The sequence below is a fragment of the Arvicola amphibius genome, chromosome 4 (genome assembly GCF_903992535.2).
Source record: "Arvicola amphibius chromosome 4, mArvAmp1.2, whole genome shotgun sequence".
In the NCBI taxonomy this organism is placed as follows: domain Eukaryota; kingdom Metazoa; phylum Chordata; class Mammalia; order Rodentia; family Cricetidae; genus Arvicola; species Arvicola amphibius.
The window spans coordinates 41,020,830-41,045,090 of record NC_052050.1 but is presented as its reverse complement, the minus strand read 5'-3'; the positions used below and the strand labels follow the sequence as shown (position 1 = coordinate 41,045,090).

The following is a 24,261-nucleotide window of genomic DNA, read 5'->3' as shown; positions in this document are numbered from 1 at the left end:
TCTTAACCTCTATGCCATCTCTCCAGCCCTAGACTAATTTTTATTGAGATTTTTTTGTTTTTGCTTTTTGTTTTTCAAGACAGGATTTCTTTGTAGCTTTGGAGCCTGTCCTGGAACTAGCTCTTGTAGACCAGGCTGGCCTCGAACTCACAGAGATCTTCCTGCATCTGCCTCCTTAGTGCTGGGATTAAAGGCATGCGCCACCACCGCCTGGCTTGAGGTATTTTTTTAAAAAACAATTTTAGATTTACTTACTTTGTATATGTGAGTATTTTGTCTCCATGTGTGTGTGTGGTCCTGATGATGTGATGCCTGGTCCTGAGAAGGTTAGAAGAGTTCTTGATGCAGGCCCAGGAAAGTTCTGCACTCCATAGTCCTTCTCACTCTGTAGCTGGAAGTGATGACTGCAGTGTAGTCACCTCCGCAAATACAGATGCCAGGGAAGGAGTCTAATGCATCTATAAATGCCTTCCAACTCACGGATTTTCCCAGCTAAAATCATGTTTGTGGGGCTGGCGAGATGTCTCATTGCATAAAGTGCCTTTCCACTAAGCCTGTCAGCCTGAGATCAGTCCCTGGGACCTGCATGGTGGAAGGAGAGAAGCAACTTTTGAGGCTTGACCTCTGACCTCCATGCTTGTGCTGTGGCACAGTCATGCTTCTCCACACCCCCAATAAATAAATAAAGATAATTTAAAAAATATGTTGTGCACCTAGGTGTGGTGGCACACACTTTTAATCCCAGCACTCAGGAGGCAGAGATAGGAGGATCTCTGAGTTTGAGGCCAACCTGGTCTATATAACAACTGCATAAAGAGACCCTGTCTCAAGAAGAAGAAAAGAAACAAAAAACATGATGATGATAAATATATATATCAGTATTTGGCAATAGGGATCATTACAAAAAACAACAAAACATGAAGTCTCATTTCAGATCAGCAATGGTGTATAAGCATTTACAGTTGATCTAACGTTGAATCCCAAGTTAGTAAAATTTGATCCCTTCAGGAGAATTCTTTGGTTGGTTAGTTGGTTGGTTTTGTTTTTGGTTTTTTTGTTTTATTTTTGTTTTTGTTTTGTTTTTTTTAAGACAGGATTTCTCTTTATAACTTTGGAGCCTGTCCTGGAACTGACTTTGTAGAACAGGCTGAACTCATACACCTGCCTCTGCCTCCTAAGTGCTGGGATTAAAGTTGAGCATCACCACAGCCAGCTGTTTGTATTTTTGAGACAGGATGTCTCTGTGTAGTCCTGGCTGTCCTAGAACTCTGTAGACGAGGCTGGCTTCAAACTCAGAGATCCTCCTGCCTCAGCAGTGCGCCATCACTGCCCCACAAATTCTGTTTTCTCTCGTGACCTACTTGACAAAATTATACTCACTTGTTACTGTATTAACATTTTAAATGTTTTCAGGAAAAATAATGGAATTTGTGATATGTAAATAACGCCTACATGATACCTGTGATTTTACATATTTGGCTCCAGAGCTTAAAGTATTTGCTATGTTGTCCTGACAGAATAATAGTCTTGAGTTATCCCTTAATCTGGCCATGGTTTCTCATTTTTATTCCTAATTTATGATTCCTTAAGTTTTTTAAAATCATCCTTAACCTACTGCTTTCTAGACTTGTCTCACCAAAGTTAACAAATGTGTTCCAGGCCAGTCCAGCTGTAGACTATATTTCATAGTCAAGGAATTTGGACATATTTTGAATTACTAGAATTTATCTCAGAGGCCTTTACCTCAGTGATACAGTAAATTCCCTATTAGGTTTTTTTGTTTGTTTGTTTGTTTTTGTTTTGTTTTTTGAGACAGGGTTTCTCTGAGTAGCTGTTTGTCCTGGAACTTACCGCAGAGTGCTGGGATTAAAGATGTTTGCCAGTGCCTCCTTAGTTTATTCTAAATTGTTGAGTTGTTGCCCTGTACTTAGGCCTATTATTAGTTCCGCTAATCTGCTCATCTCCCGCCCTTCCTCCGGTCCCTGAATAAAGCTATCTGCTACTCAGCCCACAGGTATATCTGATAATAAAATACCATAGAAAGTTTTCAATTTTTAGACTATATATTGTTTTGTATGTATGCAAGCTTTAAGTTTAAGCTTTACTAGAATTTTTTTGACAGGGTTAAGGGTATGCACTGCTTTTGTAAAGGACCTGAGTTTAGTGCCCAGTACCCACATGTGCTGCCTCACAGTGACTGTTACTGCATCTCCAGGGGCTCCAACAGCTCTGGCCTCCAAGGGCACTCACACTCGAGTGCATATACCTGCGCACACACAATTAAAAATAACTTAGAAAAATTTTTGTTCCTTCTCCCACTTATTTGTATGTATGTACACAGTGTGTCTGTCTGCATGAGTATAGATCAGAGGATAACATTTGGGAGTTGGTTCCCTTATTTCCACCATGTTCCTCCCGATGACCTAACTCAGGTCATTGGGCTTGTAGGCAGGCATCTTTACTGCTGAAACTCAGTTTCATATTATAGTCACAACTATTCTCATTATTTTTTTCTCTGGGTAGTCATAGGAATGGCATTATAAGTTAATGAATATGTCTTTTCATCCTGCTGTCTCATTTATCTGCTTCTCTGATATGAAATGGGTTCATAAAACTCTGCCTCCAGGCTGGGTGATGGGCCTTAGGAGGCAGAGGTAGGCCAATGTGAGTTCGAGGCCAATGTGGTCTACAGGGTGAGTCCAGGATAGGCTCCAAAACTACAGAGAAAGAGAAACCCTGTCTCAAAAAACAAATAAAAATACTCTACTTCCAGAAAATATATGTAAAACTTAATAAGCGCTCTTTATAACAAACTGTACTATAAAAATGACTTTAAAGAAATTATTGCAGTTTCTTTTGAATATGACATACTCTTGCTGAGAGAGGGTAGGGAGCCGATATGAGTGACTCTAACTCCAAGTTCAAATAAACTTCAGTGATTCCTTCAGGTGTGACAGTATATGCCCTTAATCCCAGCATTTGGGAGGCAGAGGCAGGTGGATCTCTGTGAGTTCAAAGCCAGCCCTGTCTACATTATCAGGAAGACACCACCACCACCACCACCACCACCACCCCAACCCCCACGCCCCCCCACGCCCAGTAGTGTTGGGGATTGAACCCATAGCCTCAGGCGCGCTACATGGCATGCTACCACTGTACTACATCCTACATCTTTAGTCTCCATAAGTCTTTTGTTCAGTGTTGTTGACAGTGATTACCCTGGAGACGAGTAGGCACCTTTGTGTGGGGTGTGTTTGTCTATGCACGTGACCAGAGATTAATGTCAGGATGTTTTTCCTCAATCACCATCATACTTCGTTTTGTTTGCTTTTGTTTTTCAAGACAGGGTTTCTCTGGCTGTCCTGTAACTCTCTCTGTACACCAGGCTAGCCTCGAACTCACAGAGATTTACCTGTCTCTGCCTCCTAAATGCTGGGATTAAAGGCATGCACCAGCACCGCCCAGCTCCTTCATATTTTTTGAGATAGGCTCTCTCAGTAAACCTAAAGCTTGCTCTTTCATCCAGTCTTGTTGACCAGCATGCTCAGGGCCCTGCCTGTCTCTACTCCAGCACTAGGTTTTCAGACATGGGCCTATGCCAGGCTTTTACATGTGAGATCCAGACTCAGGTCTTCATGCTTCTGCCAAAAGTACTGACTGAGCTATCTCAATAGCTCCATGAACCTTATTCTTGGGTAATCAGATATTTTATCCTTTATATGTCCTAAAATAAGGAATTTGTCAAATAAATTTCTCTCGCCATTATTATTTATATGTTTTATAACTCTCAAAAAAACGATTTACTTTCAAAATGTAAATAATCTTATAATGGCAACTAAGTAAAAGTCATATAATTACTAACCAGTGATATTTTGTAAGCTATTTGTGAATAATCTCATTTTTTACCCAACTTTTACATATGCTTGGAGTGAATAAAAACATTGAGTTCTTTTGCCTGAGCTTATAACTCAGTGCTTGCTTAGCAGGAGGCTCTGGGTTTGATGCCCAGCATGTATGTATTCTGGTATGCACACATACACAGAACCAGGCCTGATGGCATATGCCTGTAATCCTAGCACTCAGGCTGAGGCATGATGATTCAAAGTTTGAGACTAGCCTGAGCTATATTATTGCAAGGCCAGGTGTCAGCAAAAAAAAGGGGGAAGGGAGAGAGAGATAGAACATAATAAAAGTCATGGCTTGCTTTGCTGTTCATGCTGGGTCGGACATGATCCAGTTACTTGGGAGGCTAAGCTTGGACCTTGGCTCAAAATACAAAATAAAAAAAGGTGGCTGGAGTAAACTGCACAAGTGTGAGGGTCTGAGTTCAGATCTTCAGAACCCACATAAAGCTGGATACACTAGCCTGTGTCTGTAATCCCAGTGCTTCTCTGTCAAGATGTGAAGGTGAGAAAAGAAAATTCCCATAAGCAGACAATAGACTCTGTCACAGACAAGGCGAAGATGAGCACTGACAGCCAAATTGTACTCTGATTTGTACATGTAAGCACCATGGCACATGTACAAAATAAGTTAAAAAAGGATTGCAGATAAACCGAGCGGTGGTGGTGCATGTTTTTAATCCCAGCACTCAGGAGGCAGAGATAGGTGGATCTCTGTGGCCAGCTTGGGCTACAAGAGCTAGTTCCAGGACAGGCACCAAAACTGTACAGAGAAATCCTGTCTTGAAAAAACAGGAGTTAAAAAAAATAAAAAAAGAAAAGATTGAGGAGACGGCACAGCTATAGTGTTTGCTTAGCAAGGTTCAGTCCTCTGTGCTTGAAAGAAAAAAAGGAAATTGCTTAGCTTCAGTTCATTTCTTTATGTTATCAGTTTTTATTTATTTATTTTTATTTTTAAGATTTATTTATTATGTATACAGTGTTCTGTCTGCATGTTTGCTTGCGTGCCAGAAGAGAGCATCAGATGTCATTATAGATGGTTATGAGCCACCGTGTGGTTGCTAGGAATTGAACTCAGGTCCTCTGGAAGAGCAGTAAATGCTCTTAACCTCTGAGCCATCTCTCTAGTTCCCATGTTATCAGTTTTTGATGTTAAATAAAAACTATCAAAAGTTTTCTAAACTTTGTCTGTGAAAAATGTATTTTAAATCATTTTGTTTCTTTTCTCTTTTGTGTAGATGAAACCAGCTTGTATAAAAGCCCTCACTCGTATATTTAAAATATCTGATCAAGATAATGATGGCACTCTGAACGATGCCGAACTCAACTTCTTTCAGGTAACTGTCTTTAGCTTCAGATTAAGAATGGTTAGATTAGCATATGCCACTAAGCAACCTGTTTTCTTATGTGCAAAGCGACTAAGCAACCTGTTTTCTTATGTGCAAAGCGATCACGTTCAACTATTAAACCTTAACATATGAAAAGCCTATTATGCCTCGGAACTGAGACTTTTTTGATAATTTGGGGTTGTGGTATTCAGTGGGTGTGTGAAGAATGATGAACTCTGAAGCACTGTGCTTTCTGGATTTTGTATTATGTGACCACACAAAGACTGTGTCTCTGAAAGAGAACGAGGAGTGCGACGGGTTTCTTTCTTCAAGTAGGACATAGAAATAGAGATGACATTTACTTGTTTATTTTGGTTGAAGCACTTAGTTTTTTATAAATAAGCACTTTTGTATTTGTGTATTATATGATGGTTCGTTTTTACATTTATTTTATTTTATGTTTTTTGCTAGAGAATTTGTTTCAATACTCCTTTAGCTCCTCAAGCTCTGGAAGATGTCAAGAATGTGGTCAGAAAGCACTTAAGTGACGGTGTGGCTGACAGTGGGTTGACGCTGAGAGGTAGGGGATGGCTTCTTCGTCACTTTCTCCTCAGGGGCCTTGCTCATGTAGGGCCGACACTGCATCAATCGTATTTCTGCCCATTTCCCACCCCTTTAAATTTAATATTTCCAATTAGTATTATTTATACATTAGGGAAACGTTAGTATTAGTGGGAGATTATTATCTTTATTGTCAGTATAAATTAGAGGTAGGGATATTAGATTAGATAAGCAGACAATATGAGGGAAAGATACATACAACAAGCATGTTACATGTTACATGTTTCATGTAACAAGCATGTTACACATTAAGCCATCTTTAGGCAAAAATTACTTTTAGGGACTGTGTATAAGAGTCAGTTTTCCAATTGTAGTGTTCCTTGTTGAGTATATTGCTGAGTTATGGTGTTGTAATTTTTAAAAATGCCATGAGGAGAAGTCACACTGTGCAACAAGGCTCACATAGGAGAGAGAAGAGAGCAGCGAGGGGGGCAGAGACCAGACCCTGGGGACAGGAGTGGCAGAAGACAAAGGGGGAGAGGAAGAAGGAGAGAAAAGAAAGAGACTGAAGGTGAGCAGTAGCAGCACATATGCACAGGAGGTGCTCTTAGTGGCTGCAGCTGAGGACTGTCCTGTCAGGACCCTAAGGGCAGGCCAGTACAGATGCCTGAATTCTAACATATGCTATAATAAAAAATGAAATTAAAGCCCAGACTTTTCTATTATAGAAGTCAGCGAGGGGCCTGGACATCATTCTCATTTGTTTTCATCCTGTGGCTCTGGCTGTCATTGTGCTTCTTTAGATGTTACTTTGTCTCTCTTGTCCATTGCTTGCTCTTGCAGAGCTGGGTGTTTATGGGAGGGAAATGAGTCTGAAATGAGCTCTTCCAGACACTTGAGTGCTCACAAGTCCAGCTCACACTGTATGCTTTCCTCCCTGCCGTAGTTAACAGTCTTCACATCAATTGTATTTACTGATTTACTTTATTTCAGGTTTTCTCTTTTTACATACACTTTTTATCCAGAGGGGGAGGCATGAGACTACTTGGACTGTACTTCGACGATTTGGTTATGATGATGATCTGGATCTGACGCCTGAGTACTTATTCCCCCTGTAGGTACCTCAGCTTTCTGATTTATCTCACTTGCCAAGTATTTTTAAGTTTTATTTTGTTTATGCATAATTTTTAAGTGCCTTGTGACTAATTTAAAATTATAGGCAGTTTCTCAACTTTGGCACTCTGACATTTTGGAACAGAGAATTTTTTGAGTCTCTCTGTTTAGCTCTAGCTGTCCTGGAACTCACACTGTAGACCAGGCTGGCCTAGAACTCAGAGATCTGCCTGCTTCTGCCTTCCAAGTGCTGAGATTAAAGGCATGTGCCACCATGCCTGACCAGAAAATTTGTTATTGTAGAGATTGTCCTGTCCTCTTCACTATAGGATCATGGTGAGCAGATGCTTTTTGAGACAGGGTTTCTTTGGGCAACAGCTCTGGCTTTTTTGTAAACCAGCTTGCTCTGTAGACCAGGCTGTTCTTGAACTCACAGAGATCCACCTGTCTCTGCCTCCCAAATGCTGGGTTAAAGGTGTGAACCACCACCATCTGGCTACTTTTCTTATTTATTTACTTAGTTGAAATTTTTGTTGTTTTAAGGTGGGTTTTCACTGTGACGAGGCTGGCCTTGAACTCTTAAAGAGATTTGCCTGCCTTTGCTTTTCAAGTGTTGGGATTACACATTTGTGCCCCCATATCCAACCTTACAAGTCTTTTGAAAAACTTTTATTGAGAGCAGAGGGAATAAAACTGTGTAATCATAGTTTTAGAGTCAAAAACATGATGCTTCCCCCTCCCCTTTTGGGTTTTTTGTTTGTTTGTTTGAGGCAGGATTTCTCTGTGTAACAGCCCTGGCTGTCCTAGAACTAGCTCTATAGACCAGGCTGGCCTCGATTCCCCATCACTTTTATGGCTTGTTTTTAATTCATGTTCAGCATTTTTTCCCTGAACAACTGATGTGTGTAGATATTTTTCTTTGGTAATACTGTTTGAGTCTTACATATGATGCCCTCTCAGGAGAGACTGGTTGTGGGTGTCTTTTCCCTCCTTTCGGGAATTGTGGTCTGTCATAATAGGGCCTTGATATCCTCTGGCCTTTCTTTCTTACCTTTTACTAATATTTTACCTTCAAGGTGCCACTTGTCTGTCTAAGAATCACACCTCCAGCTGTATGTATAATTGATTAGATTATTGGTCCAATTCTATGTTCTAGGTTGAAACTTAAGGAACCGAATGTCGGCTAAAGTTCAACATAGTTTTTCAATACTTGTATCCAATACATACATACATACTGAACGATTGAATTTATCTTCCCTATGCTGTTATGTGGATGGATACATTCTGCAGGAGATTATTCTTACTGTGGGGATGCATGTGTGAGTGTGACATCAGAAGATGACGTTGGTTTTCCTGCTCCATCATTCTCCTACTCGTTCTTTTGAGATTGGTTTCTTACTGAACCTGGAGCAACTCTGGCAGCCAGCAGGCCTCCTTGATAATCTTCTTTCCATTTTACTCCCACCCTAGCCCTGGGGTTATAAGTGTTTATGTTACAACACCCAACTTCTTATGTGGGTACTGGGGACTTGAACCCACTGAGCTATCTCTTCAGTTCCAATTATTACTTCAAAAACTTTTTATTTGTATGGATATTTTGCCTGCATGAATGTCTCTACTGTGTCAAGTTGATGTAAACACCTAAAAATAAAAATTAGCCTTGGTGGTATTATGCTTCTTTTGCCCCAGCACTTGCGAAGCTGAGACAGTATTCAAAATGAAAGGAAACGTATCCACTCAGCACCCCCACGATGAAGTTCTCAGACCAAGTTCTCTGCACAAAGATTTATTTGCCCCAGAGGGACAGAGGGCAGGGATGGGATAAGAGACAAGGAGAGGAGATGGAGATTGAGGGAGAAGGAAAAGAGGGCAGAGGTATTTGTCACAGAGGACAAAGGATTGCCTCTGGATAGAGAGGTAACAGATGTGGTATATAGGAACGTGGCAGTTTATAACGGTATAAGGGGAAACCCCACGTTAGGATGATGTATCTAATTTTAACTGAGCATGTTAATTAGGTGAGCCAAATGGGGCTTCTGATTGCTGGACTTCAATACTTTGATAGATGGACCTTGGTAGTCAGCTCAGGAGAAGGAAGTGGAAGATAGTAGGACCCTGGTGACTAGCTTTAAGAATGTAATATAGGGACTGGAGGGATGGCTTAAAGATTAAAGCACTGGCTGCTCTTCCAGAGGACCTGGGTTCAATTTTCAGCACCCACATGACAGCTCACAATTGTCTGTAATTCCAGTTCTAGACGGTGTAGCACCTCACACACTCATACAAATATACATGTAGGCAAAATACCAGTGCAGATAAAATAAAAATAAATAAATTGTTCAAAAAAAGGAATTTAAAAAAGAAAAGGAATGTAACCTACCTTATTTTAACAAGGCAGAGGGAATGGGGAAAGGGCAAGGTTTGCCAGAGCCACATGCTGGAGTGAGCTAATGTCCCTTCAGAGTCCAGGGTCATTTTGGTCTGTGTAGTTCTGGACCAGTCTTGTCTTAATAATGACATCCTGTCTCAAAAATAAATGAACAAACAAATGCAAAACTTCAAAGCAGCAAATAAACAAAAATAATTTTTAAAAAGTCTAAAGTAGAAAGCATGTTTTGTTTTTGTATTTTGAGCACCTAACCTTTGACAGTTGCTAAATACTATCTCCATATTTCAACTCATTACAATGTTGCCATTAGAGAGGAGCTGGAGAGATTGCTTAGAGGTTAAGAGCACTAGTTGATCTTACAGAGATATTTGAGTTCAATTCACAGCAACCACATGGTGGTTCACAACCATCTGTGATAAGATCTGGCGCCCTCTTCTGGCCTGAAGGTATACATGCAGACAGAACACTATAAATATATATATATATATATTTAAATGTTGCCATTAATATTAAACCTATAGTGTGACTTATACCACTGAATGAATATATATATATATATGTATATGTATGTATATGTATATTTATTTCTTTGTTTTGTTTTTACGTAGATTTTTCTCTGTGTAGCCCTGACTCTCCTGGAACTCGCTCTTAAGACCAGGCTACCCTAGAACTAACAGAGATCCGCCTGTCTCTGACTCCCGAGTGCTGGGATTAAAGGCCTGTGCCACCACTGCCCGGCATGAGTATTTATGTGTATTTTATGTATGTGAGTGCTTAATTTTCATCCATACCAGAAGATGGAATCAGATCCCATTACAGATGGTTGTGAGCCACCATACTGAGGATTGAAGTCAGGATCTCTGGAAGGACAGTCAAGTGCTCTTAACCACCAAGCCACCTCACCAGCCCCAAATATATTTTTATAAATTTATAAAAATATAGTCTATTACCAAAAAATAAAAAATCCATGAAAACTTAGAACTAGAAGACAGTTACCTTTATGTTCATTACCTACACTCAGTCCTTCCCTATCCCTAATACTGACTGACCATTTCCTTTTCTTCTTCTGAATGTTATATTGTACCCACCTGTACATTTGTTTATATATAATAGGATAAGAATTCAACAATCAAAGTGTAAAATCTGCTGGTTGTGGTGATATACACCTTTAATCCCAGTGTTGGGGAGGCAGAGGCAGGTGGATCTCTATGAGTCTGAAGCCAGCCTGAGCTACAAGAGCTAGCTCCAGGACAGCCAGTGCTACACAGAGAAACCCTGTCTCGGAAAACAGACAAACAACAATGACAAAAAACAACTGCCTTTCTACATGTGTGCTGGGGGTGGAACCTGGGTTCTGATGCTTTTATGACAAGAATTTTAATGACTGAGATATCTCCCCAGCCCCTATCTTTAATATTCATTTATCTGTATGTGTGTCATATGTGTGACTTTAGCTTATATGTGTGAACATGTTTATGTATGAGGGCAGGTATGTGTCATGCTACATGTTTGGAGGTCAGGGCACATCGTTAGGTGTTGGTCTTTGCCATCTACCATTTTTTAATTCATATATATATATATTTTTTAATACATTTATTTATTTAGTTAGTTAGTTAGTTGATTAGTTAGTGTGATCAGGGGATTACGGACACCTGCACCTGTAACATCTTTTGGCCCCTGTTTTGTTGTTGTTTGTTTTCAAGACGGGATTTCTCTGTGTAGCTCTGAATGTCCTCAGACTTGCTCTATAGACCAGGATGGCCTCAAACATAGAGTTTCACCTTCCTCTGCCTCCAGAGTGCTGGAACTAAAGGTGACCATTACCTTGTTGTCCCCTGTTTTTTTAAACTGGATATTGTTGATTCAAATTTAGTTTTCAGACTTGCTCAGCAAGTGCTTTTAGTCATCTCCTGGCTCCTTTTTAAATATTCGGTGTGTGTGTTTGTGTGTATGTGGGGGGGGGGGAGAGATTGGGTCTAATGCTGTACAGGCTGGCTGAAGATGCCCTTGAATGCTTGATCCCCTTGTCTCCACCTCTTGTGTGCTTGGATTATAGACATATGCTATGACCCCCAATTTATGTTGTTCTAGGAATGAAGTTGAGGGCTTTGTGCATAGACAAGCATTCTACCCGCTGAGCCACATTCCATAATAATCAGAATTTGTAAAGTTGTTATTTTAACATCACTAATAATATTTAGTAAAATATGTATATGTCCCTTTGTAATGAACATTATTAATAATTCGTATGAGGAATGCCATAACCACCCCAGAGACTTTTCTCTGAGAATGTCTATATGACTTTAGAGATGCTATCTTTGCTCATGCTGCCATCCCACAAAAATCTTATTTCAATTATTTTATTCAGTTTTCATATTAAATTTTAATATTTGATTAATGATTTATTCTTAATTTTTTCATCAACAGGCTAAAAATACCTCCTGATTGCACTACTGAATTAAATCATCATGCATATTTGTTTCTCCAAAGCACCTTTGACAAACATGATTTGGTAAGCCTTTGAAGCCTTTGCCTGCAATTTTCCAAAGTACATGGTCAAATATTTTTCTATGAATGGTTTTCTTTTATCCTTTGAGCTACCCAATGTTTATGAGAGAGAGAAATTGGGTTTTCAGCCTTACACCATAACAGCAAAGCAGCCAGCCACTGTGACTCTTACCTCGACCTCAGTCTGAAAATGGCAATCCTGCCTCCAGGAATCTCATAATGAGACTGTGTGTGAGAACTGTTTCTTCCCTTCTTCTAATCCTCTCTAGTGCTGGGATTAAAGGTGTGAACCACTACCACCTGGTTTCCACGGCAAACTAGTGTGGCTACTGGGATTAAAGGTGTGTGTTACCACCCACTGCCTGGTCTGTAAGGCTGACCAGTGGAGCTGTTTTACTCCCTGATCTTCAGGCAAGCTTTATTTATTAAAATACAAATGAAATGCCACTACAGTTCTATTGGTTTTTTTGGGGGTTTTGTTTTTGTTTTGGGTTATTTTTCTTTTTTTCTTCTTTTTTTTTTTTTGTGTTGTTGTTTTTCGAGACAGGGTTTCTCTGTAGCTTTGGAGCCTGTCCTGGAACTACCTTATGTAGACCAGGCTGGCCTCAAACTCACAGAGATCTGCCTGCCTCTGCCTCCCAAGTGCTGGGATTAAAGGTGTGCACCACCACTGCCCAGCTGTTTTGTTTGTATTGTTCTTAAGGATGAAAAAAAACCTAGTTTTCGGTAGACAGTTTCATAATGTGAGGAAATGCCTTTTTTTTTTTGAGACAAGGTTTTTCTGTGTAATAGCTCTGCCAGACCTTGCTGGCCTTGAACTCACAAAGATCCACCTGTCTCTGCCTCCTGAGTGCAGGGATTAAGAATGAACACAATCACTACCTGACTCGAGGAAATGTCATAATAAAATAAAAAAATTCTTATTTGGGGATTGGAGAGATGGCTCAAAGGTTAAGGGCACTGGCTGCTCTTCCAGAGGTCCTGAGTTCAATTCCCAGCAACCACATCACAAGCATCTGTAATGAGATCTGGTACCCTCTTCTGGCCTAGAGGTGTACAGGCAGGAGAAACGTTAAGTAAATAAATCTTTTTTTTTTTTTTTTGGTTTTTCGAGACAGGGTTTCTCTGCAGCTTTAGAGCCTGTCCTGGAGCTAGCTCTTGTAGATCAGGCTGGTCTCGAACTCACAGAGATCCGCCTGCCTCTGCCTCCCGAGTGCTGGGATTAAAGGCGTGCGCCACCACCGCCTGGCTAAATAAATCTTTAAAAAATTTTTTTTTCTTATTTTGGCCTGGGTGGTTGTGATACACACTTTTAATCCCAGCACTGTCTGGAAAAATAAACAGAAAAACATAGAAGAAGTTCTTATTTTGGGGAAGTTTTTCTGTGCAGCCGTGGCTGTTCTGGAACTCACTCTGTAGACCATGCTAGACTTGAACTCACTTAGATCCACCTGCCTCTGCTTCCCAAGTGCTGAGATCAAAGATATGTTCCACTGTGCCTGGCAAAAGTCCTCAAACCAAAGTTTTACTAGACTGGGTAGCTTGTTTGGGGATTTTTCTGTCGGGTATCTGAATGTCATGTTACTTCCTTAATGTATCTTCAGGACAGAGACTGTGCTTTGTCACCTGATGAACTTAAAGATTTATTTAAAGTTTTCCCTTACATACCTTGGGGACCTGATGTAAATAACACAGTGTGCACGAATGAAAGAGGCTGGATAACTTACCAGGGATTCCTTTCCCAGTGGACGTGAGTACAGAGTTCACCTCTTTGCTGTTGCCCTTGTCATTCTGTGTGTCTGTTGAGTTTAGGAAATCCTTCAGTCCTAATTTCCCTCTAAGCAGCATGACTCTGAGATGAACTATGTAAGTTTGTAAGTTTTTGAGAAGTTGCTGTATTCTTGTAGGAAATGGTAGTAGTACATCAAAATGAAACAAAATTTTATACTTTTTATTTGATTAAGAAAATTGGAGTTGTTACTGTTTCAGCAAATGGAGAGCAGCATGCTTTACTGGGCACTAGAGTTTGTATTCTTTGTTTTAAATGATTTTTAATTCTCTATAAAAGTTAATAAGGATATGTCTAAAACGTACTTAGAGCATGGTTGGCAGTGTGGCAAGAATGTGTAAGGACTTCTCTGTTCAAATATGATGTCATTATTATTTTAGCATTGCTGGAAACTTCTTTTTTTAGATGAGGTAAATGTGTTGAGGAAAACCAGGCTCCTCCTTAAGGAAGGGTACCTGAGGCATACGCTACAGCATTCGCTCTCTTTCTCTCCCTCTTCTCTCTGCACCACCGCTCCCCCATCTCTGTCTCTCTCCCTCCCTTCTCCCTTCTTTTCCTTTCCCCTTCCCTCTGTACTCCCTTCTTCCTCCCCACTGCCTCTCTCTTCGTACTTTTTTTTTCTTGGTTGTGAGCCTTTAACAGCTGAGACATCTCTCCCGCCCTGTCTCCCTTCTCTGAGCCCAGGTCTTACCTATCCTGAGCTGGCCTGGAATTTACTATGTATCTGAGATTGACCCTGAATTCCTAATCCTCCTGCCTTTACCTCATAAGTGACTGGGATTTCAACCTTATTTTATGTGCTGCTAGGGATCAAATTAAAGATTCTACCAAACTCTTCCATCCCCCAAGTACATAAGAAGATCTATTTTGGGTACTCTCAGGAGGTATATTTTGCTTTTCTGTCAAACCTTTTCATATCTGCTTAGGTTTTGTCTGGTCAGTGTACACAGGACATTATGTTAGTCTGGGAAGCAGATAATATGCTATGATATCCATGGTGTAGGTTGTGCCAGCATTCATCTGTGCAGCAGCTCATTGCACAGGGCTGCCTTCTCCGACAGGTGGAATAGAGGAAGTCACCCTTATCCTGTGGTTTCCTACCAGCTTTACTAGGTGAATGACAGTGTAGGGAAAGTTATGATCGGAGAGGCTGGGGAGACAGCTCAGTTGGTAAAGTGCCTAGAAAGACCTGAATTTTATTTTAAGAACCCATGTAAAACAGTACAGATTTGTCACGTCCTTATCATCCGCTCAGTGAAGGTGGACGCAGGCAGACAGATTCCTGAGCCTCACTGGCCTTCAGCTTAGCTTTCTTGGGAAGTTCCAATTAGTGAGAGATTCTCTCAGGAGACAAGGTGGACAGCTCACCAAGAATGAAACTAAAAATTCTACTCTGGCCTGCACACATGTAGACACCCACCTTTACACTTACTTACATACAGACACATACACACAGAGTCATAATTAAACACATAAGACACTAGAGCAATCTGACAAGTATTATCTGAAACCTAAGAGTGGGTAAATTTTTTTGAATTATTGGAATTTTTTTGTGAATGCTCATTTAGGACATAAACCATGTAAACTTCCTGGTTTTAGGCTCACCACCTACTTAGATGTGCAGCGTTGCTTGGAGTATTTGGGCTATCTAGGCTATTCCATACTGACAGAACAAGAGTCTCAAGCTTCAGCCATTACAGGTAAGCATATAAAGATGCTACTCAGTGATGTGGGAGTCCCCTCTGTGTGCTGTGATTACCATTAATGAATAAAGAAACTGCTTTGGACCTATAGCAAGGCAGAACTTAGTAGGCAGGGAAAGCTAGGCTGAATGCTGGGAAAAAGATGGGTGGAGTCAGAGAGAAGCCATGGAGCTGCTGCCAGAGTCAGACATGCCGAAACTTTGCTGGTAAGCCACTGCCATGTGGCAATACACAGATTAATAGAAATGGGTTAAATTAATATGTAAGAGCCAATAAGAAACTAGAGCTAATGGGCCAAGCAGTGAATTAATACAATTTCTATGTGATTATTTTGGGGCTGAGCAGCCGGGAACCAACAAGCGGCTCACTTCCTCCTACAGTTCAGCTCATGCCTATGAATTATTTTTTAACTCCAGTTCAGGGACTGAGGGGGGAAGTGTAGCTCAGTTGGTAGAGTGCTTGCCTAGTGTGAATGAGGGTTTTATCCCTAGTGTGTGCTGTATAAACTGGGAATGGTGGTGCATACCTGTAATACCAGCAAAATGTCAATGTTGTTCTCAGCTACAAATCCAGCTTGAGGCCAACCTATGCTATGTGAGAACCCTCTCTCAAAACAAAAACAGACCTGGACAGATGGCTCCGTGGAAAAGAGCCCTGACTGTTCTTGCACAGGACCTTTGTTGGAGTCTCAACACCCCCGTGGTGCCTCATAGACATCTGTAACTATTCCTAGGGATCCAGCATTCTCTTCTGACCTCCAGGACCACAAAGCACACACATACATAAATACAGGCAAAACACCCATACACATAATTTTTTAAATTGACAAGAACAGGACCATTGCATTGAACACAAAAGCTATAAGTATTTACACAGGGTCTGCAAACGGTTGGTACCTCGGGGGTTTGTGAAACTTCTCCCCTCTCTGAGGATGTGTAGGTAGTTAATTACTGCTGGGAGGAGGAGAAGACATTTTCTTCAGTGGTGTAGCCACTGACAAGTAGTGAGATGCCATTCCCTATAAATAACTCCTCATGTTCCTGTAAGCAACACTAATGAGTCATAAGAAAACAAAAACATGAAAATGAGGCTGGAGAGATGGCTCAGTGGTTAAAATCACAGGCTGCTCTTCTAGAAGTTCTAGGTTCAATTCTCAGCACCTTCATGACAGCTCACATCTTTCTGTAATCCTAATTCCAGGGGATCCAACACCATCACACAGACATACATGAAGGCAAAACACCAATGCACATGAAATAAAAATAAATTAATTTTTAAAAAGGACATGAAAAACTGGTCAGAAAGGAGAAGGGGATCAGTGAGAGTGGGAAAGAAATGAGTGGGAATTGGGAAGGATAATTATCATCATAATGTACTATATACATGTATGAAAATGAGACCCATTATTATTAATACCTACTGATATAAATGTTTAAAATGGATTTAGAAATATGAACAAAATTATCATAAGGAAAAAAATAAGAAATCATTTCAAATATTGTAAAGAGTGAAGATAAACTCATCTCATTCTATGTCTTTATTAGTTTTGCTCATGACTTGACAATTTCATTTTATTACTTATCAAAGGGGTTAGAGTTCATTTGCTTCTGTTCTATTCCCTGGTACTCCAATGATGAAAGTGATGAAGAGGTCATCCTCAGCTAGTAGGGACTTGGACACCAGTCTAGGTGACATGAAATCCTGCCTCAAACTTTCTTTACCTACCCCACCCCCAAAAGAAAGAAATATGGTGCTTTATTGTGCTAATTGCATAGCTTTGACTTTGTTTTGTTTTCTTTTTTGATTTCTTGTTTTTGTTTTTTTCTGTAGTTTTGGAGCCTTTCCTCCTGGAACTAGCTCTTGTAGACCAGGCTGGCCTTAACTCACAGAGATTTGCCTGCCCCGCCTCCCGAGTGCTGGGATCTAAAGGCCTATATCACCACTGCTGGGCTTTTTTGTTTATTTGTTTTTTTTTAATATTTATTTATTATGTATACAATATTCTGTCTGTGTGTATGTCTGCAGGCCAGAAGAGGGCGCCAGACCTCATTACAGATGGTTGGGAGCCACCATGTGGTTGCTGGGAATTGAACTCAGGACCTTTGGAAGAGCAGACAATGCTCTTGACCGCTGAGCCATCTCTCCATCCCTGTGTTTTTGTTTGTTTGTTTGTTTGTTTTTTGTTTTGAGACAGGGTTTTTCTGTGTAGCCCTGGCTATTCTCACTCTATAGGCCAGCCTGGCCTCCATCTCAAAGATCTGGTGTGATTAAAGGCTTGGACCACCACCCAACATTATGTTTGTTTGTAAATCAAACATTTCTAAAAGTGAAATGCAGCAATAATTTTATAATTTTATAGATGGTGGAATAGAGGTTTAGTGAGTCTTTGTGGTATGTGTTCATGTTTTTGGTTTTGTTTTGTTTTAGTAACAAGAGATAAAAAGATTGACCTACAGAAAAAACAGACTCAGAGAAATGTGTTCAGATGTAATGTAATCGGAGTGAAAGGCTGTGGGAAAAGTGGAGTTCTTCAGGCTCTTCTTGGAAGAAACTTAATGGTGAGTATTGTCAGAATATAATTTTTTTCTAACAAATATTTATAAGTTTACAAAAGTTTTCATAGGCATTATCCCTTTTAGGTAATTATTAGAAGTTATTGATCGGTCTATTTATATTAGTGCTGTACAGTCTAAACTGTAACAGTTGGTACACCCAGAACTTGGAGTCTGAGGCTAGCCTTGAAACATAGCTAGTTCTAGGTCAGTTGGAACTACTTAGTGCAAACAAAGTAACAGTAATCCTGTTGAAATATCTATCTTGCCCAGGACAGGCTCCAAAGCTACAGAGAGACCCTGTCTCGAAAAATTTTTTAAAAAAAAAGGTATCTATCTTGCTTCACTGGTGTTAGCTGTTCTTTAGAAAATCAGTGTTCAGATAGAGATTAAATGACTGCACACATGAAAACACCTAATGGAGTGTGGCATGAAGTTCATGTATCAAATAAGTGCTGATACTTAGTTTTGACTATTTCCTTGACTAAGAGTACTGTTCACATAAGGTTCTCATGTGAAACCAGATTGCACTATGAGAATTGTCAGTAGATGGCTCCAAAGTCTGCTCACTAATCCCGTTTGCTACCGCTTCAGCTACTGCTTTTACTTTATGCAAAATAAACGCACCTTTTGTCTAAGACCCTCAGAGCTAAGAAATATAAAACCAGTATCCTGCTGTTACTGATAAACAGCAATCTAGAGAGGGATGAATGTGTTTTTGCTTGTTACATACCCACACATGGACAAAGGTATGTGCTGATGAAGTTACTTTAATATTTTATTTTTGGTTCTATTTTTAGAGGCAGAAGAAAATTCGTGATGATCATAAATCCTATTATGCAATTAACACTGTCTATGTATATGGACAAGAGAAATACTTGTTGGTAAGATCTTCTGTAATACAAAGACTTGAAGTATTGGGTACATTTTTAAATGAGTCTGAAACAAATTAGCTTTCATTTATATGGCTGTGTGTAGAATGTATGTGATACTTGTCATTTTGGTTTAATCATTGGAATGTTAATTCCATTGATTCTGTGTAATGATTACGTGACTATACATAAAGGTGGAACTATGAACTTTTTTGTTAGCTACCCCATAATAAGAAACTCAGACAGGTCCAGCAGTGGTGGCACACACCTTTAATCCCAGCACTTGGGAGACAGAGGCAGGCGGATCTCTGTGAGTTCGAGGCCAGCCTGGTCTACAGAGTGAGTTCCAGGACTGACTTCATAGCTACTGAGAAACCCTGTCTCTAAAAAATAAAAGAAGGAAGAAAGAAAGAAACTCAGACAGGTGGAGAGATGGCTCAGCAATTAAGAGCTCTGACTGCTCTTCCAGAGGACCTTGGTTGAATTCCCAACACCCACATAGCAACTCACAACTGTCTGTAACTCCAGGACCCAACACCCTCATGCAGACATACATATAGGCAAAACAACAATAAAAATAAATAAATTTAAAAAAGAAAGAAACTCAGACAGAAGGAAAACAAAACAAAATCTTCCCCCTCCCCTTTTTTTGCCATTTTAATTTTATAAATCTGCCGTTGGGGGACTAGAGAGAGATGGTTCAGCAGTTTAGACCATGTGCTCCTCTTGTAGAGGATCCAAGTTTGGTTCCCAGCACCTCCATCTGGAAGTTCACAAGCTATAGGGAATCCAGAGCCCACTTCTGGTCTCTACAGGCATCCTCATGTACATGCACGAACAGTCACACTACTCCCCTCAATTCTCCCCACCCCACAAACACGTAAATCTTTGGTTGGTTGGTTTTGGTTTTTATTTATTTAGATTTTTTTATCTATTATGTATATAGTGTTCTGCCCACATGTACACCTTATGCCAGAAGGTAGCACCAGATCTCATTACAGATCATTATAAGCCACTATATCGTTGCTGGGAATTGAACTCGGGACCTATGGAAGAACAGCCACTGCTCTTAACCACTAAACCATCTCTCCAGCCCCTTGGTTTGGTTTAGTTGTGTCCTTGGCTTGCCTGGAACTCACTATGTAGACTAGGCTGGCCTCAAGCTCACAGAGATACACTTGCCCTTGCCTCCCAAATGCTTTTTTTTTGTTGTTGTTGTTTTAGTTACTATTGGTTTGCTTGCCACAAAACCTGATGGCCTGAATCTGATCCCTGGAATCCCACATAAAGATGGAAAGAGAAAACCAACTTCAAGAGTTATTCTCTGGGGAGCTGGAGAGATGGCTCAGAGGTTAAGAGCACTGCCTGCTCTTCCAAACGTCCTGAGTTCAATTCCCAGCAACCACATGGTGGCTCACAACCATCTGTAATGGGGTCTGGTGCCCTCTTCTGGCGTGCAGGCATACACACAGACAGAATATTTTATACATAATAAATAAGTAATAAAAAAGTTATTCTCTGATATTTACACACATGCAATACATAGGTGTCATCCATGCTATTAAACTAATTACGTCAAAATATTAACTTTAAATTCTAATATTATTGGTTAGAAATTAGTATAAAATCACTGCTGGTTCTTGGTGTTTTATCTATAATCTGAACCAAGTTTATGTGTTTATTTTGGAGGAATATAGAAGTATAAAAGTATATGAAAGCCGGGTGGTGGTGGCACGCCTTTAATCCCAGTACTTGGGAGGCAGAGGCAGGCGGATCTCTGTGAGTTTGAGGCCAGCCTGGTCTACAAGAGCTAGTTCCAGGACAGGCTCCAAAGCTACGGAGAAACCTTGTCTTCAAAACAAAACAAAACAAACAAACAAAAAAGTATATGAAAAGAAAAAATAGTGGTGAAATAGAGTAGGAAGGTTACATGTTCTCTTTGGGTACTGTGGTTTCAGTTTCAGACTTGGTTCACAATAGATTAACTGTGTGATGAGACAAGTTTCTAACCAAGCTGTATTCCTGTGAGGAGCATCTAACAACTGTATATTAGAAAACATCCACAGTGGTAGCACTCGCCTTTAGTTCCAGGACAGAGGCAAGTGGATCGCCAAGCTCAAGGCCAGCCTGGTCTACAGAATGAGTTCCTGGACAGCCAAGACTACACAGAAACCCTGTCTCAAAACAACAACAACAACAAATAAAAGCACCAAAAAAATATAATAATAATCAGAATACATCCGTGCTTTGTTTTTGGAAATAGTTTCTCAGATAATCACATTAAACAAATGTTATGCATTTTATGATATTATAAAATTTTACTATTTCTGATAAAGGTTCTGTAAGTTTTTATTAAATCTCGTTTGTCCCATGTAGTTTTAAATATTAGTACTCAGTAGGCGTTGCTGACTATTAATATTCTTATGTTCTTTGTAAATCATTTTCCGTGTTTTGGACTATGTTTGCTTTCGTGTCTTATTTGAAATTTGTCAAGTTACTTTTATATCAGTATTGTGATTCTTAGTTTCCCATTGTCTTTTTGTTTTTACAAGCTGCACGATATTTCAGAGTCGGAATTTCTAACTGAAGAGGAGATCATTTGTGATGTTGTATGCCTGGTATATGATGTCACTAATCCCAAATCCTTTGAATACTGTGCCAGGATTTTTAAGGTTTGTTTTTATGGCCATGACTAATTGTAGCTTCATATAGAATTTTCAGAATCTGCAGTGTGGTGTGTCCTAGTCAGAAAATAAAACAAAGTAGACTGCAGAGGGCTTTCTTCTTGTTGTTTAGTTGGGTTCTTTTTTTTAAATATATGCATCTATGTGTCCTATTCTTGAAAATCCTTATTTCATTCTACACTAATAAAGTCCTGGTCATAGGAAGTAACATGTTTTTATCTACATGTGACTTTGGTGTGTATTTCTAATTGAGAACTTTTGCATTAATATAAGACCTTCTTGGCTGTTAGGAGTGCAAAGGATTATATATATATTGCCAAAGAATAACAACCAGAACAAGGGAATAAACCAAAGGTCTGCAAAATGTATCATTTTCTTTAAGGCTATCAACAGGAGTCAATAGGAAGAGAAAGCTATATGTACAAAAGTATTTATCCTAATACTGTTTTTAATATCAAAAACTTTGAAAAAATCCAAATAACTAACAGTTGAAGAATGGCTTTCCAGAAAAGATAAATATCTTGTGAGATGTTTTGCAAACACTAAAAACAATAATCTTCATTCTACAGTACAGAAATGGCACAACCATATATTTTTAAATGTGTCCAGCATTACTGCAGCTGTTGTATATAAATGTATTGTGTGGTGAAAGTATAACGGCAATATAAAGAATGATTTTTCCAGTATAGAAAATAGGTATATATTTTAACATGTTAAAAATTACTGTCGGGGGGCTGGAGAGATGGCTCAGAGGTTAAGAGCATTGCTTGCTCTTCCAAAGGTCCTGAGTTCAATTCCCAGCAACCACATGGTGGCTCACAACCATCTGTAATGGGGTCTGGTGCCCTCTTCTGGCCTGCAGGCACATACACAGACAGAACATTGTATACATAATAAATAAATAAATATTTAAAAAAAAAATTACTGTCACTTAGCCGGGCGGTGGTGGCGCACGCCTTTAATCCCAGCACTCAGGAGGCAGAGGCAGGCGGATCTCTGTGAGTTCGAGGCCAACCTGGTCTACAAGAGCTAGTTCCAGGACAGGCTCTAAAAAAAAAAAAAAAAAAGCTGCAGAGAAACCCTGTCTCAAAAAACCAAAAAAAGAAAAAAGAAAAAAAAAATTACTGTCACTTGTGCTGGAGAGATGGCTCAGAGGTTAACAGCACTGACTGCTCTCCCAGAGGTCCTGAGTTCAGTTTCCAGCAACCACAGCCATCTGTAATAAGATCTCATGCCCTCTTCTGGCATGCAAGCATATATACATAATAAATAAGTAAAATCTTAAAAAAAATTTAGAGTGACTCTTGAGAATTAGGGTAGGTCTGTTTTGTAACCTACTCCAGAAAAGCAGTTCTGTTCTTGCATAACAGCAGGAGACTGCCCTAGTTCTTCCAAACTTTGCTTCTCACTTCGTTTTCTCCCTTTGCAATTATAGTTGCTTTGCCTGTCTTGGGAAGTGTTTTTCATTTACATCTAGCTAAATAGTAATTTTTGAATTTGCCATCCATATTTGATTTCATTTTTTTTATTCCATAGCAACATTTTATGGACAGCAGAATTCCCTGCTTAATTGTAGCTGCAAAGTCAGACCTGCATGAAGTTAAACAAGAACATAGTATCTCACCTACTGATTTCTGCAGGAAACACAAAATGCCTCCACCTCAAGCCTTCACTTGCAACACTGCTGATGCACCCAGTAAGGATATCTTTGTTAAACTGACAACAATGGCCATGTATCCGTAAGTACTTGCTCTGTCTCATTTTCATGTTGCATGGTTCATAGTAACATTGCATGCCATTAGCCATGAAAGATGTTTGTCACATAGACATTCATTGTTCAGCAACAGAAAGAGACTTTGTGATGAGAAGGGATAAATTTGAGCAACTGCAAGTTGCTTTGAGTGTCATAAATGATATAAACTGTGCTTCTAGAGTACTTGTATATTTTCTGAGCAGGCTGTAGCTGTCCTAACAGGATAGTATAATAAAGCACAGCTACCACCCAGCATTGAAAAGTAATCCTGCTATGATAAAATGGAGTTGATTTTTCTGTTGATTAATTGGCCTTTGGTGTGTGAAGAATTCTAAAGTCTTGAGAATTTACATTGAACTTTATGTTTGAATTCAAGATTTGTCTTTTTTTAAAGTTCTGTAAAAAAAATTACAGTGGAATATTTTGTATTATTTTAGCCACAAGTTTCATGTACATTTATTATATCTATACATGCATATGTACAAGCATATAATTATGGTTATCTTCATAGTTCACTAACTGCCTTAAATTTGCATGATCTTAATGACATCCCACTCAAGTAGTGTGTGTGTATAAATTCTGTTTGACAACAAAGCAGCTTGTCAGGCAGTGCGTTTCTCAGAAGTTTAGAGCAAATTCTGTTTATTATTCTTTTAACCTTGAGGTCATTTTCTCATGAAAACTAGGTAGAATAAAGTATAATTAATACAGTACTCTTATACAATAGTAATAATTAAACATCGTTGAAAACAAAGACTGATGTTTTCCAAAAAGGTATTAATTTATACAGATTTTTAAAGACATAATATACTGGTATTCTATTAAAAGACCTTAAAAAAAAAAAGCAGCAGGCCTTTGACTTTCTGTTTGTATTGGAAGACAAATCATTCCTATTAATATAAGAGTTAAAACCTTCTTTCTGTTTCACCTTTGCTTTACAACTCTCATGTATGTTATCTACAGAGAGGATCATTACAGAGGCAGCCTCTCCCGAGACATGGGCAGCACTGATAGAATAGAGAATTTGAGAAAAATCTGGTTCTTTCTAAAAACTGCTTTGTAAGTTGCTTTTTCTTTATGATTCTGTGGGATTTTGTTTACATTTTC

General features: G+C 39.5%; 1 protein-coding gene across 4 annotated transcripts in view; it reads left to right on the top strand.

Annotated features, from left to right (window-relative positions):
* The window catches only part of Rhot1 (ras homolog family member T1), a 75,637-nt gene that overhangs the window by 36,941 nt on the left and 14,435 nt on the right, over positions 1–24,261 (top strand). For 2 of the 4 annotated variants that reach the window (XM_038325590.2, XM_038325588.2), the window contains exons 9-19: positions 5,141–5,239; positions 5,702–5,810; positions 6,785–6,905; positions 11,721–11,805; positions 13,406–13,551; positions 15,190–15,290; positions 17,721–17,851; positions 18,646–18,729; positions 21,270–21,389; positions 22,938–23,140; positions 24,118–24,213. In XM_038325590.2, the coding sequence (XP_038181518.1) occupies positions 5,141–5,239; positions 5,702–5,810; positions 6,785–6,905; positions 11,721–11,805; positions 13,406–13,551; positions 15,190–15,290; positions 17,721–17,851; positions 18,646–18,729; positions 21,270–21,389; positions 22,938–23,140; positions 24,118–24,213 (1,295 nt within the window). The remainder of the gene's footprint in view (positions 1–5,140; positions 5,240–5,701; positions 5,811–6,784; positions 6,906–11,720; positions 11,806–13,405; positions 13,552–15,189; positions 15,291–17,720; positions 17,852–18,645; positions 18,730–21,269; positions 21,390–22,937; positions 23,141–24,117; positions 24,214–24,261) is intronic. The other 2 variants (XM_038325589.2, XM_038325591.2) reach the window with 1 other exon arrangement.